The 15,864-nt window shown below is 40.2% G+C and overlaps 1 protein-coding gene across 5 annotated transcripts in view; it reads right to left on the bottom strand.

Moving 5' to 3' along the window:
• Positions 1-9,035: 9,035 nt before the first annotated feature.
• pcdh15a (protocadherin-related 15a) overlaps positions 9,036-15,864 on the bottom strand; it is a 201,065-nt gene continuing 194,236 nt past the window's right edge. For all 5 annotated transcript variants that reach the window (XM_027278161.1, XM_027278165.1, XM_027278164.1 and 2 more), the window contains 2 exons: positions 14,316-14,412; positions 9,036-10,515 (listed from right to left, as the gene is read on the bottom strand). In XM_027278161.1, coding sequence (XP_027133962.1) covers positions 9,901-10,515; positions 14,316-14,412 — 712 coding nt within the window. In that variant the 3' untranslated portion in view covers positions 9,036-9,900. The remainder of the gene's footprint in view (positions 10,516-14,315; positions 14,413-15,864) is intronic.

The following is a 15,864-nucleotide window of genomic DNA, read 5'->3' as shown; positions in this document are numbered from 1 at the left end:
GAATACTGTGTGTGTGTGTCTCTGTGTGAGTGTGTGTGGTGCGCATACTCATCTGAAGTCTGTGGTTTGGTATGGTTTGGCGGGTGTGGGAAAGTGTGGTTAGAGCTACACTCACACAAATAGCGGTTTTCAGTGTGAGCAGACAGTGAAATTCTCATTTTAAGACAACAACACAGTGTGTACCTCGAGGCTCGCCAATGGCCAAACCGCACAATGTTTAAATCATTTTGGCTTAATTGCTTTTTAACAAGGCTCCCTACTGCGTTGACATTATACATTAACACTGTGGGTGCTGAAAGCTCGCAGTCTGACAAGTCTGGCCACGTACAGCTGCGTCTGGCTCAGAATAACACAAGAGAGACTTTTTTTTGGGGAGAAAAACTCCATTATGTGCCGTTCATGAAATCAAGAACAATGAAAGCAGAAAAAGTCTCCAAATAGCATTAAATACCATTTTTATTCCCCAAGAGCAATCAAAATCTTTTTTTATTTTATTATTTTTTAGTGGCTTCATGTCCTAGAATAATGTCTCCACTGTGTCTAATAGACTGAGCTCTTATTGCAGACTTGCACTGCTGGCAGATATAGGATGAGATATGATCTGACCTTGTATCCAGTGATAGAGCGGTGCATGATACATGGTACAAACACAGGACTACCAGTCATAAACCCCTTCATTAGGAGAGCCAGACAGTGTGGAGCATGTATTTTACTACACACCCAACATTTCGGATAGAATATAACCTTTGGGCGGGATGTCGTAGGACTGGGCTCACTGAGCTACACTCTGTGTGTGTGTGTGTGCACGTGCGTGTACGTGTGTGTGTGTGTGTGTGTGTGTGTGTGTGTGTGTGTGTGACCTGTCTGTCAGTTAAACCTTACTTTGGGTTTTGAGTACATTTCCAAAATAACAATGTGCAGCATAGAAATTATAAAGCACTCAAGATGTACAATATATAGTTATGGAAACCTAAAAACATCTGAGATGACTTCTAAAGTGGCGTTAAGTAAGAGGGCACGCGCTTTGTACACACAACGGTCGACGAAGGTATAGAAATGTCAAAACAAAACATTCTGAGACATCCTAATATCCTTGAATTACTTTGAAAGCAGGTCCCCAGATAGCTCCGGCTGCGGTCATCGGGCGCCTATTTTGGAGAGGCACAGTCTTAAATAGCTGCAGGAAATGAGGAGATGATGATGGACTTGAATCTACCCTCTGCCTAAGCACCGCTCTCCTAAAATAGGAGTGATCTGTTGTCCTCTACATGCCAGAAAGAAAGAAGAAAATAATCAGATTGAAAGACATGTTAACTAATTAGGCAGACAGAAGCAGCAACAAGTCATAGATGTAAACAGTATTAACAGGGCCATATTTATAGAAAAAAAGCATACAAACTCAATTAATTTAAGGAATATTAACAGGCTGCTACAAAACAATGAAATTAAAAAGCTAATCAGCAACAAGAAAAGAGAAATGTTCAGCTCCTGTATTATGACTGAGTTCAGTCAAACAACTACTTCATTATTAGTATTTTCATGTTCCTACTTTGGTCAAAGGTAATTATCACTACCATCATTTACAGCATGTCCTCACTCAGTAGAGTAATAAACCTACTCAAGATAAATAACCAACCATGCTGAGAGTATAAGTCAAATACATTATCTTTCATTTCCACTCCATCAGTACCACCTCTTTATAAGCAATTTGCATCACTTCATTTGCCTTCTCATCTCACATGCAGATGTCAAAGATGTCAGCCGTGAGTTTTAGGTGCCATCTTGTGGCCGTGTGTGTAAATGCGTCATGAATTAGTTTAATGCTTTCAAAGCAAGCAGAGCATGTTCAGGGCAAACGTCAGGTTGAACTTTATTGGGTTCACTCTGGTACGAAATTTAAAAAATGAATGGCAAACATATTTATGTAAATCTTTATATTAGTTAAGTTTCTTCTCTCAAATGCATCAAGTGCAAATGCAAATCAATCAAATGCAAGCTGCTAAAATGACAGTGAGGCGCGGGTTTATGTAACAATGACGAATGTGTCTGGAAGCAAATGGCACCCCATTTCGAAGTCATGGCAATATTCATTATCACCCCTCTGCTGCCTCCATTTTTTATGATGTAAAAATCAAATGTTGTAATGTGCAAATATATTATGACTGACAGCGGGGATACAGCCTCACTGAAAGATAACTTAACATTTCATAACTATGACATTTAATAACATAAAGCAAAGGCAAAGGAAATACTTGTGAATTCGTGGGAACCTTAGCAGGGTAAAACTGCACTGGAATAACTTGCATAAAATGGATTTTGGCTGCAAATATGTCCTTTCTGTGAAAAAAAAAAGGTCTAGCTCATGATGTTCTGGCTGCTCATTTCACATTTCTCAGGATGTCTTTCTTTCAGATGTTTCCACTGGGTCATGCAGGGATTCCCAGAGTTATTCTCAGATGGCTTCTCCTGCTATCTCTCTCCGATCAGAGTTTCGACTCCAGCACACTTCAGAGGAAATCTAATTAACAAGCAGTGATGTGCTGAAATGTGAAGAAGCTGGGTTAAGTGTAATCTTAACAGGTGGCTGAGCTGCAGGGCAAAACTGAAATGGTGGGAGCCAGATTGATCACTGGTGAAATTAGTGGCTTCTCTGTTGCCTGAGGAGAATTCGCAGAATGTTTATGAATTGGACTTAAGTGTGGTTAACCGAGTTATGGCCATTGGGGAAGGCTTTGATGAATTTAGCATTGATCAGGAAAAGCCAAAGCTCCTACAATACCATCATTCTGAACTATCAAGGACTGCAACAATCAGAACTTGATAAGCGTCTCAGTAAGCAATGTAGAAAAGGGCACGAGAACAATTCAATACAGTATGAAACTTCATTTGGCACTAATGAAGAAAGAAGAACAAACACATACCTGTCTTTGCTCTTCAACTTGAGTATAAGGCAACGGATCAGTCGTAATGCTGTGTGCTTCTCGATTAAGGTCTCTCTTTTATAATACAATGAAGATGATGCTTCAGTGGTTGTGAGCTCAGATCAGGTGGTGGTCTCAGTGTTTCACAAAATATGTGAATATGTAAATAAGTAAGCTTTTACATTAAATGGATATCTCTGTTTTACTTACTAAATATTTCCATCATCTATAACACTGACACATACATTTAGTCGAGGCTGTGGGCTTATTTCAGTTCAATAGACCTTTTTCACAGCAGCCATTTTGACATTGGGTAAACACAGGTGTTGCAATGATACTAATTAAGGTTTCTTTATATTCAGGTCAAACAGAGTCAGGGTGCTGCTGTGGTGCATGCTGGTTCACTGGAAAGGCTCTTCTTCAATAAGTGGAACAAAGCCTTAATTAATATAATCATATCATCACAGGAACAACATTGACCTTACAATTTCATGTCAGAATGGTTGCTGTGAAAAAGGTCTATTCAATTAAAGATTAGTTTTGTCCTTAACAATTTAATCCAAAGAACACTGTTTATTTATGTAGCGACACAAGATTTCATCTCCATCTCCTCTAATCTCTCGTCCCTGGTGACATTAATCACTACAATCTACAATAATCCATGAGGTTTCTACACCGGTGCATCACTTACCCCACAAAACATGGACATGGTTCCATTGACTTACATCCAAAGCACTCCTCTTAGGTCCTGTGAACAGAATCATATTTAAACTTCCAAGCCAGATTAGTAATAAGCAATAAGAAAGGCAATGTTTTTGGTTTGTTACATTCTGTATGTCTACCATTGTTCACAGTTCAACCTAAGTCAGATAGTGATAGAGGTCTGAAGATGTGAAATTATTCAGTGATTCACTTAAAAAAAAGGGGAAACCTGAAGAAAATAAATGGACTGGTGTGTTTTTTTTTACGGTGCCTGTTCTGTTAATTGCCTTGAGTCCCTTCAGATTTACCTTGTGACCCTTATTTCCTCTATATTTTAAATAAAAACACCCACTGATTTGCAATTATTACATCCTAGACACAGTCTCAACATTCTTAAAACCCTGGCCTCTCTTGCATCTTTACACAGATTTTTACACATATTTCAACTAAAGGTTTGGTTATTACATTTCACAGTTTAAAATTACATCATACACTCTTGATTATAAACCAGTGAAAGAATTCACTGCACTGGGAACAGCCCCCAGTTAGACAGTAATCACAGCACCATGTATTTATGTAGGAAATCTACCAGGATGCATCCTATTTATGTTCAGGGCTTCCACATCTTGATAATAAAAAAATACCTTCACCTCACTGTTTTGTTGTTTATCAAAGAAATGACCCCTACCCCAGATGGTATGTTTGGCATAAACAGTATTGCACAGCACCCTCTAATGTGGCTGCACTGTAATAACCAACCTGCGACCAGCCCCAGTCTCCCCTGCAGCATTGAACTATTCCCATCTGTCCCTGTGCCGGCTGCAGGCCAAACCTGATCTAGTTTAATGAGTAAAAAGCCAGAGTTCACTGAATAACAAAAATAATGACACACTAGATGCATGGCAAGAGCTGTAATTTCACCAGTAGCTGTGGTTTGTGCTCACATAACACAAATCTTTCTGCCTCTGTATTTGGGCCCTAGATTATAAAATGTATGGTGATATGTTTTTTCCTGACTCCTTGTCTTCAGTTGTATACATAACCTCAACTGATTTAATAAACAAATATGTGGCCTCTAATTCTAAAATGAAGTCATGGAATTGATCATTTTATATTGAAGCTATGTTTAGGTGGAAACCAAGAGTTCTGCCCTCCAGGTCTGAGCATGCAATAAGCAATGATGACGGATAGGTATTATGAGGAGTTTCTCCTGCCTCCGTTGGGGATTTGTGATAATCTCCTTTAGAATGAGTCATGGGTAGATTACCATATTGCCTGCTGTAGGCCAGGATATCCTATATAGGCTATGCTAATAGGTGAAACTCAGGAGGCTCGCCGGTGGACTTGGAATGAGAACAGTACTTACCTGTACCTGGGAAACATGCTCCTGAGCGAGTGGAAATGGTATTAATGTATTAGCCACTCCTCCTGTGCACAGAGGAAATCAAATCTGCATGCTTATGTTATGGCTTCAATAATCAAACCTTTTTACACTTTTATGATTCAGTATTCATATGTGATAAAAGTGTGGCTGCTTTTTCACACACACTCAGCAAACAAAGATCAGCAAAAATGGGTGCGCAAATCAAATAGTGTTCTTAATACTGTGTGCACTGTGAATGACAACACAACGAACTTGGAGTCTTTGGTTCATTCTGGACAATTAACATTGCAATATTTCATTTTATACAGTATTTGTGAGGTTTTCGTGGCTTTTGAGTCATCACTGTCTCAAAATTGGAGCCTCAAAATAATAATGTTGTACCCATTATGTTTTCTCTGGACAGGGTGCCAGCACAGCACAGAAAATGATTCATAACCCCGTATGAGCAAAACATTCCTCTGGGTCGTTTTTAAACATCAGTGCTGATAATAATGGGAGCTTTGCAGCAGCATCATAATAATCTCTATAAATGGATATCTTTATATGAATGCAGACTTTTTTTGGAAGTTTCACTGTTTTCTGTTTGTAGTCTGAATAATGTTGGTCAGTCTTGTTTGAGCAGGGCTTTGGTTGCAACAGTGCATATGGAGAGCAAAAGAGGTGGAATGGATTTGTCACAATTCCCAATGACGATTTAGCTTTTTATTAGCAGAAATGTGTCTTTCTCATCATCCTCACGTCTTGGTTAAGATATCTGTTATCCGGATATGCGCCAGCTCCACCCTGAAATACGTTGCTGCCAGAGGCCGATGAGAGCAATCAGGTTCTGAGATGGCATTATGTCCAGAACATAAATCTTTTAATATCAAAAGCAATGAGGAAAAAATGTGTCTGTACAATTGAAACAGAATCATTAGTCCACAGGGCTAATCAGACTACTGACAATTGTATATTTGAAAAAAAGAAAAATCCCAATTCCTATTGAGCTGATGTTCCTATTTTACGAGGTCATTCAATATTGATGCATTTCTGTGAAGTTGCTCTCACTTCTTCTTCCTGTCAAATTGAATGCTAACATATCAGGAGCTATGTGGGTCTATCTGCTGCAGCGGTACATCCTCAGCAAACCAATGAATTTGTTCAGTTGGCGTCAGGCATTTCTGAATGCATGCATGAGCTTGTTGCACTGATTAAACTGAGGGCCTGGAACACAGCCTCAATAGGCCAATTAGAATAAGATAACCATCGCAGGCTAGTATGGAAACAGAGCATGACCCTGCATCATTGTTTGGTGAATACATTGCACTACTAACTTTGCAGACTGCACAGTGTATGAATAATCACCTTCGATAAAACCTTTAGAGATTTATGAATCTCTGTGAAGTACAGCAGTATTTCTGTGCCATGATTTACATCCAGAGGTCTATGACAGAATTACTGCTGCAGAAAATGACTTCACATAAACACAAACTGTGGCCGGACCTGTTTTGGAGGATGTATAAATACATTTAAATGAAGTTTAGGGTGAAGATTATATGATACAGGGTCACAGAAATACTGCCAGCCTTTGATCAGTTCATAAAACTGAATTTCATATAAACACATCTGTTTACGATAAGGCACAGATCACTGGGACCAATTTACAGACATAAAAGCTACTACAACTGCTGCAGATGCCATCCATTTGTACAAACTGTCATGAGCTCAACTATTCGTGTTTGGAATAACTAGAAATCCACCCAGAGATCCACTTTCATGTATCTACACCCAGTGAAATATTTCTTTGAGGAAGGTCACAAGAACACATTTTCAAACAAGATTAAGGGTCTACAGCCATGCTAGCCTCACAGTAGAGTAGAGTATCTGACTAAAGATGCAGTGGCAAGCGAAAAAGAGAAAGAGAGAGAGCATCTTGTATAACTTTTGCATGTCAAAAAATATTATTCGGTGCCATTACGATAAAGATGGACTGAGACATGGGAATTATATTTGTGCAGCCTGGTATCTCAACTAGCAAATTAATATTTGAACAGTCTTTGAACAGAATTGTTTACTGAGGCAATCGGCTACATTGGCATACACCCTCATAATATATTCTTGCCATTTTTCTTCCAAGGCAGGAGTTCTTGGCATTATGAAAATGTTTTTACATCAAGTGTTAGTGGGCTAGATTTTTGAATCTTGTCTTGCTCAGCAGGTTGGTGTTCTTGTTCTGCTTCTGGATGGAATTAAAGATTCTTACATCTATGAACTTAAGGTCTCCAATTATAGTCTGTGTTTTACAAGGTCTGATGCATTATTTAATTTAATCTCTATTCAATTTAATGTACCTGTTCAAGACTTTGCGATGACTGTGGTTTTCTGTAGATTGCAGCAAATTAGATTTTTGCAGTGTTGCAAATTATCCCCATTTTGTCTCTTGCCTATACCAGCCTCTGATATGACAGATAACCTGTTGTGACAGTGAACAGTAATGAAACTTCAGAACTGCTTAGACATTTTCTATAGGTGTGCAGCACTTCCTCATCTTTAGACAGTCATCTTTTAGAAATACTAAAATACTACTAATATGACAAGTAAATCCCATTTGAGGAGACACTGAATTGGGGGTTCTCTCAAGCCAAAAATTCATTATGACAGGGATGTGTCCATTCTTAATGGTGTATTTTAATCTACTAAGTGTAATGCTGAGGGTGAAGAGTAAAAGAAAAAAAGAAAAAAGCTTGGGACATAATCCCATGACAAGCCAAAATCATGCATCCATTATTTGTTGGGTAAGCTTTAATCCAATTCATCAGGAGAGTATTCCAAAAAGAGATTGGTAAAGCATGTCCTTGTGTTTGAGAAGATGAGGGCACAGATGCATTTCATATCTACTTCTAATTATCTTTCTTTTTGCCTAACAATGCAGATGTTCTTCTTTTGGAATACACTCTTTTTAAAACATTGTTGAAAAATACGTAGAACACAAGTTTTAAGAAAATTGTCAAAAACAGCACGTGATATTAAGCCCCATCTGCACTGAAGAGGGTTTGTACAGTGCCGTTCTGTCAGCAGCGTCAGATCCTGAGTGTGCACACAGAGTTGAGCGGGTGGCTCTTAATAGACAGTGAACACTAGAGCGAACCCTTGTCTCGTCTGTGCAGATCCAAAAAGCAATCTATACAAATGTGTCACACATTTAACAGATGTAAAAAACACAACTGACAATTAAATCAGGCTGAGCGTTATGCTTTTGTGCTTTTTTTTAAAATTCTTTCTTCCATCAGCATAGTGCAGAGGTTTGTTTTGATCCTGTAGGACACCGGGCTTGTTGTGGTGGGAACAAGGTTCCCTCGTGACCTATTTTCTGAGCAGTGTTTCAAGCTACTTCACTCTGGCATTCAGCTCCTGCTCCTTTCTGAACTTCTTCCTCCAAAGAACTCTGTGAACTTGATTGGCATTCTCACAGTTTGATTGACTGCAGGACACTTTTTCTAAATGTCATTCTGGATGTGTCAGATGCGTCAGTCTCTGATAAACCAAGAAGCAAATGAAGAGAATGTGCTTGCTTGAGATTTGCCTTCTTGGCTTTTTGGTCACATTCACTGCCGCCTTTAAAAACATGATACTTTTTATTTTTTGCAGTTTATGTTGACAGGTAAGAAAATGGGCTCAAGAAGGCTTGTCAGTTTCTCACACTTCCCGACATACTACCCACTGCTTTTCAGAGATACAGTAGCTATCCATATCCCCATGTTTGGTGACCTGTCATTGTTCTTCTTTAGAGTGAAAGCCCACTGCACAGAGAAGGCCTCATTCTGACAGACCTCTCTCTGCAGACATTGTATTTTTTATGAGCTTACTGCTGTGTTCTACTGCTGTGTGCTGCCTTATATTCAACTTTCATTCCCATTATTCAATTCAAGGACTGTATTTTCAAAACTGCATACTGCTATTAACAATATCAAAGTTGCTAAGGCACCTTGACGCCGAGGATAGCGTGAACTGTGCTGCAATTACGCTTCACAATACACATTAAAATAGGCTAGAACTTTATTATTGAAGGTGGTACATTTTTGGTAGTCCTTCACCCGCATGGGGTCCTGATGTATCAGATAATAAATTATCATGAACAGAGTGCATCTGCATGATGTAAAGGGGTTGAAAATACCACATTCTGTAGATACAAATGTCCATATAAAAACACATATTTCACTGTCGAAATACAGCTATGACAGTCATGTGGGTATTATGTCTTTAATGTCATATGTTAGATTCTCCAACTCTGTTAGATACAAAATAGACAAAAATAATTTGATATATTTTTCAGAAATTTTCAAAAACATTGTCAAGTGATCACAACATAAAATAATCAATGACAATCTTAATTATTTGCAAGTAAAATGCTATTAGCAAAATAAGTTTCTTTTACTTTATCATAGACTATATAATCACAATTTCTTCATATATTCATCATAATTTCTCTGTAGATATCTTTAATGTGACGTTATTGACAATCTCTTTGTGATTCGCTTCAGGATAAAAAAAAAAAAAACAGAAGGCAGAGAAAAGAAAGAAAAACATGTATTCATTCATAAAAGAGGCCCATCTTCTGTGTTGAATAAAGACTTAAAATTACAGTCAAACACAGTTCACACAAAATTTCATATTTTTTTTTAGGCACTCTATGTTCCCATCTGTAATAGCCCTGTCAGTGATAAACGCTTGGTACAAGTAAGCTTTAACAAATCATGATTAAATAAAAATTGACTATAAGTGCAATCACGTGTCGCAGACAGTGATCGGACCTTATCTAGTTGAGGCACACAATCATTTTTTTTTATGATCAAATGCAATATGATAAAGAAAAGGAACATAACAAAAAAGGAAATTCATTTTCTGCATGACCAGTCAGAGTTTTGTCATTGGTATGTGCAGACTGTTCCAGGGTCCCATCCATAACTCCTCCTCGTCTGATAATGTGTGGTCACTGTGGGACTCTATTGTCTCCCTGCTGTCCTTGTGGCTGTCAACAGAAGTCTCTTGCTCCTCATTGACACACGGGCCACTGCTGTTTCTGTCAATCAAGACCTTGGCAATATTCGTTTCAGACCCAAAACTTCTAAGATCTGTGATGGTGGATCCTAGAGAGCCACAGGAGGACCGAGTGTTGAGATTGACGTCCACGTTAGAGCTGACACATGTACCTGTTCCATTTTCAGTGTTGTTTCCTTTACCCTCAGTGCTAATAATAGGAGGGGGTTCTTCATGAGTCACACCCAATTTGTCTAGTTTTTTAAAATGCTTACCGAGCCGACATGGTGAGCCCACCTTTAAGTTGTTTGCGTGGGGTGGCCGTCTAGTTCGGACAATAGTGCCGTTCTGCGCGAGGTAGATGTTCCCATTGATGTTGCTGTGGCTGTTTGGTAGTCTATTCCGCTGGGTCTCTGTGGTGCTCTCCTCACCTGTGGAGCTGGTCTCGTTCTCCGGATCTAACACCAGCTTGATACGCTTCTTTTTCCCAGGCTGGAGAGGAGAGAGGGGGTTATAGTCAATATATAGCCTTTTTCTGAAGTTACAATATACACAAGTTTCTCTGAAAACAAAAACACTGCAGATAGCTGGTTTGTACACCAGGTATCAAGATCACGGTGTCGAATTCTTGCCATAATTTACTTTCTTGTTCCAGGAAAAAACACTCCAAGAATCTGCAGATTTTTTAGCAGAATTTATGCTTATGTGCAACAGCGATGCCTTCTTCTTCTCACAGATACTGACATTCAACCATAAAATGCAAGTTATTATCATACTTGTTAAAATGAATACCAAGTGTAAAAGAATATCTTCAGAAAATAGAACTATTTTATGAATAACAGTGATGCCACTAACGAGCTACTTAGTAACTGTAGTCGGACTACTTTTTTCAGTAACGAGTAGTCTAACGCAGCTACTATTTTGAACTAGTAGTCAGATTTAAGTTACTTATCTAATACATCGTGCGTTACTATTTTGCGTTTCGGGGGGACATAGGTTATTTATTTAAATTTTTTTGGTGACCTGGGTTATGTGACACGTTTCCTATGAGTTTACGTCATCTCATCTCCGCTCCGCCACAAGTCAGATACAAACAATTATGGAGGGAGAGAGGTTTGCCTTCTGCAGCTGGAAATACCAACATTATTTTGATTTCATTTCAGCCAAAGATGGCAACATAAAGGTTCGTTGTACACTCTGTGCTGGCAACAAAGTGTTGTCTACCTTCAAAAATACAACATCAAATCTAAAGAAACATCTAGAGACACAGCATGGCACAACCACGTTAACAGAGCAAGTCCCGCCAGATGCACAGAAAACAGATGCAGGAGGTCCCAGTTGCAAACAAATGAAGTTGGATTTAGGTGTAAAACTAGTAAGTGGGACAGAGTTAACTAGGTTGGTTGGGCATTAAGTGGTAGAAGAAATGCTGCCCGTGAACACCGTTGACTCGCCCTCGTTTCGTGCCACTGTATCCAAGATCCCTACCAGCAACACCACTGAGCTGCCTCACAGAACATCTTTTTCTAGTTACCTCAATCGATTCTTTTTGTTTGCTGCTCTTATGTTGGACAACTACAGGTTCAATAGGATTTTCAACATAGGCCTACATGTTCATTCATGTAACTGCCATTAGATTCCGCAAAGTTAAATGAATTCAGGAGTATTTTATTTTATTTTTATAAGAAGAAGTATTTATATTAAATAAGGTCAAGAAAGACTGTCAATTTTATTTTTATAAGATGTTTTTTGTAGGCCTAAAATACATGTCAATAAAATGAGTACTGGCAAAACTGGTAGTCATTTTTATGGTATGAGGGTGGGGGGTCAGCCACTGCTGAAAGTAACTTAAAGTAGTCTAACTTAGTTACTTTTAAAAGCAAGTAGTCAGTAACTTAACTAAGTTACTTTTTAAAGAAGTAGTCAGTAGTCAGATTACTGTTTCAAAATAACTATGGCAACACTGATGAATAAGTATCTGCGGTTCTCTGTTAAAACTGAATTTTTGTCAAGAAATCTTGGAAGCGAGTAACACTGTACATGCCCAGAAAGTAAAGCACTCAATCAAAACAGGTAGTACTGCAACATGCAAAATCTCACAGCAGAAATGAGAGTTATACTAAAAGTAAAGGCATAAAAACACCCAGAAAACATCAAAGAGAAGAAATCGTGAAGAAGAAGACGTAAGAAAGAGAGCAAAACCAACGTTTTTCCTTGCTGAGGGTAAATGAGAAAGAAAGTGAACATTTGAAACACTCTGTAGAGGAAAGCAATATTTCTTCACTCCCATGCAAGGGTAATTGATTTTATTCACTCTTACTTCACAGTGGACAATGTATCTCTCTAGAAGGCAGTTCCTTCAGAATCTGAACCAGATGCTTTCGATGAGGAGATGGCATCCTCATCCACCTCAGTGATTGGGGACAGTCCTCCATACATATCATAAGAGGTGTCACTGATGCTTCTGACCGCTTGACCAGAGGACTTAGTGGACTTCTTAGGCGGTGCTTCATCACTGGATGACTCTTTGCTTTCGTCAGCAGACTCTTCTTCACTCTCCTCTGTGATCGTGTCCTCAGATCCGCGGCTCCGGCTGCCACTTTTGGATGAAGACCCTCCTCCAGACTCTGACCCTGATTCTGCCTCACTGGCTGTCCCAGTCCCTGACTCTGCCTCACTGAGTTCTTCACTGGACTTCTCTGATGATCTCTGTGATGACCTATCACTGCCACTGCCACTCTCACTTGCGCTTCCACTTCCACTCTCACTGCCACTCCCGCTTCCGCTGCCACTGCCACTTCCACTGCCACTGCCGCTGCCGCTACCACTGCCACTGCCACTGCCACTGCCACTTTCACTGCCACTCCTGCTGCCACTGCCGCTGCCACTGCCACTTTCACTGCCACTTCCACTCCCACTCCCGCTTCCGCTTCCGCTGCCACTGCCACTGCCACTGCCACTGCCACTCCCACTCCCGCTTCCGCTTCCGCTTCCGCTTCCGCTGCCACTGCCGCTGCCGCTGCCACTGCCACTTTCACTGCCACTCCCACTCCCACTCCCACTCCCACTCCCGCTCCCACTGCCGCTCCCGCTGCCACTCCCACTCCCACTTCCGCTGCCACTGCCGCTCCCGCTGCCACTACCACTTCCACTGCCACTGCCACTGCCACTTCCACTCCCACTGCCACTTCCACTCCCGCTGCCACTTCCACTTCCACTCCCACTACTGGCCTCACTAGCGGATGATCTCACAGAAGACCCACTTTCTGTGGTGCTCCCTGAAGCCTCTTCCTCTTCAGACTCTTCATCAGAGTCTTCTGAACTTTTTTCTGTGCTTGTTTCCTTCTCTGTTCCTGTGCCTGTTCCTGATTCTGTTTCTTTCTCGGACTCTGACTCTTTCTCTGTGGCCGATGAACTCTGTGTTTCTGACTCTTTCTCTGACTCTGATTCTTTCTCACTGGCAGATTCCTTCTCAGTTTCTTCTTCTTCAGACTCCTCATCAGAATCCTCCAGCTCTTCGTCAGAGTCCACAGTACTTTCGTTGGCATCATCCCGGTCTAAGTCTACTTTGAGATAATCTTTGTCAACACTGCTTTTCTCAGAGGCTTCCTCATCAGAACCTTTTTCTTGACTTCCTTCACTTGCACCTGCTTCTGGCTCACTTTCTGTCACACTAATGGACACACTAGACTCCTGTTTATCTTCACTGGCTACTTGTGCGGCCTCCTCATCTCTCTCGCTCCCTGGTCCCGTAAGTGCTGGTCCGTCAGTCAAACTCTCCTGGCTGTCAATACGGCGGGCTGACAATAGTTTGGCATAATCCTGGTCCTTCTTCCTGGTACCGAACATCTTGAACATCTTGGCTTTCTTCCATTTAGATAGGCCAGAAGGACCGGCGTCAGATGGCTTTACTCCTTCCTTCTTGGCTGCCAGAAGTTTGCTGAGTTTCATGATAGACTTCAGTTTCTTGGCAGCCTTAGAAGGTTCTGCCGCCTCTGCTGGCTCTGCTGGCACTGCTGGCTCTGCTGCCTCTGCTGGCTCAGCCTGTTCAATTTCATCCTGTGGTGGCATGTCACTAAAAGCAACCCTCCTAGGTGGACCTCTACCTCGCATGCCCCCACGGCCCCTGCCTCTGCCTCCGCCCTAAGACAGTTCATTTTACACAATGTCACATTGATAATACTGCTGTTACAATAATACTGTACATTGGACACACAGCCTATTAAGGCAATAATTAATAATCTTAATGTTATCACGAAAGTATGAGATTCACAATTAAGGAAAGGTAATACCTCGTAGTAATACCCGTCATCCATTATCACCTCTCCATATTCATCATACATGGGAGTTATCAACCTCCTCCGACTGCCGTACTGAGGAAGGTCATACCTGAGAAATAGATTCACACAAAATATAAAAAATAATACAATTATTATTTGCTTTTTAGGGATTTAAAAAACAAGATGACATCAGTGACAATGAGTTAATTAGGCTGTATGAACAAAGCCATGAACAAATGTCTCACTAAAATTAAACATCATATCCTGTCTATCATGTTAGGCTATCATTTAATATAGTGAGTACAGTGAAATGGGATGGCATTGCCAGAATCATAAAAGGCCTTACTTGGCTGTTCTATTTTTGATTTTAAACTCCTACATCTTCCTCTGTTATAGCTGACTGCTCTATTCAGTCCTACTTTTGATCTTTTTTGTAGATTTGGCAATATCTTTGATCAGATAGGCAGTAATTGCTGTTGCTCTTGCTGATTTGAAGCTCTTCATAGAAAGCATTTGGCAAGTTTTTCTCTCCATAAAATGGAGAAAAAAACATGCCGTGAGCTTTTACAAAAATATAGCAGAGTACATATTTGCCCATCTTTGTCAAAGGGGTCTCATAAGTTATAGGAATGAATAAACTGAGATAGGAACCTGAGGAGTATCAAGTAATGCCTAAAAGCCCATTAAAAGCATTTAAAACTGATAAAATCGGGTTACACAACGCGTCTCCAATGCGCTGTTTTCTATTCCAGAGCATATTTGGCTCCATGACTTTCATCAGGGGAGTACTGAGACCTATCCAACCACAATCCCTACTAGAGAGACAGCATGCAGTTTTATCTCTTGCCAAATGTTGTTGAAATGTAATAGTTTCAGTGTTGGTGGACAAATGTACATAATATCATGTGAATTTTTTAACGTTTTCATCATATTTTATATAACATTAGGTTGGATAATATCATTAATATTGAACACGTGAATTATTCTTTTTATGCGAGGAGCCTAAAGGAAAATGGCTGATGGCAAATTGAGTCACCGCCACTTTCTGAACATGCAAGTGCGGCTCTGGGGACCACATGGTCAGGCGATTAAAAGCTTTATTGCTGTTAAAGTGGTCCCTTCAATGCAAGCAGAAACAGATCAAAGGCATCTGGTTATAGTGATGATACGCTCATTTGCAATAGCAGCTTTTACAATGAACTTTGTGACTTGCCATTAAAATATAATTACAGCTTGTTGCAAATCAAGGCCAGTGTGATTCAGACACAGCAACCGATGGCTGAGGTAATTGGAGTTAGTAAAGACGACAGGTAGGTCACTGAGTAACCACAGATATAATTACAAGACTTAATTTCAATATGGACAATTTTGAACATTTGTCAGATTTCCTCTCAGTGAGTTTAAACCTGTAAGGTGTTCTCTCTTTTGATAAACTTGCAGCGAAATTCCCCAGAGTGGTACAAGTCACCTGCCACAGAGTGTAAGCGTTTAATGAATAACAATTTCTCAGCAGCTGTTACAGCTTTGACTTCCATGTTTCCCTCTTCAGACCATATGGGCT

This window comes from Larimichthys crocea, chromosome III (genome assembly GCF_000972845.2).
Source record: "Larimichthys crocea isolate SSNF chromosome III, L_crocea_2.0, whole genome shotgun sequence".
NCBI lineage: Eukaryota > Metazoa > Chordata > Actinopteri > Sciaenidae > Larimichthys > Larimichthys crocea.
This window is presented reverse-complemented; position numbering and strand designations above follow the sequence as displayed.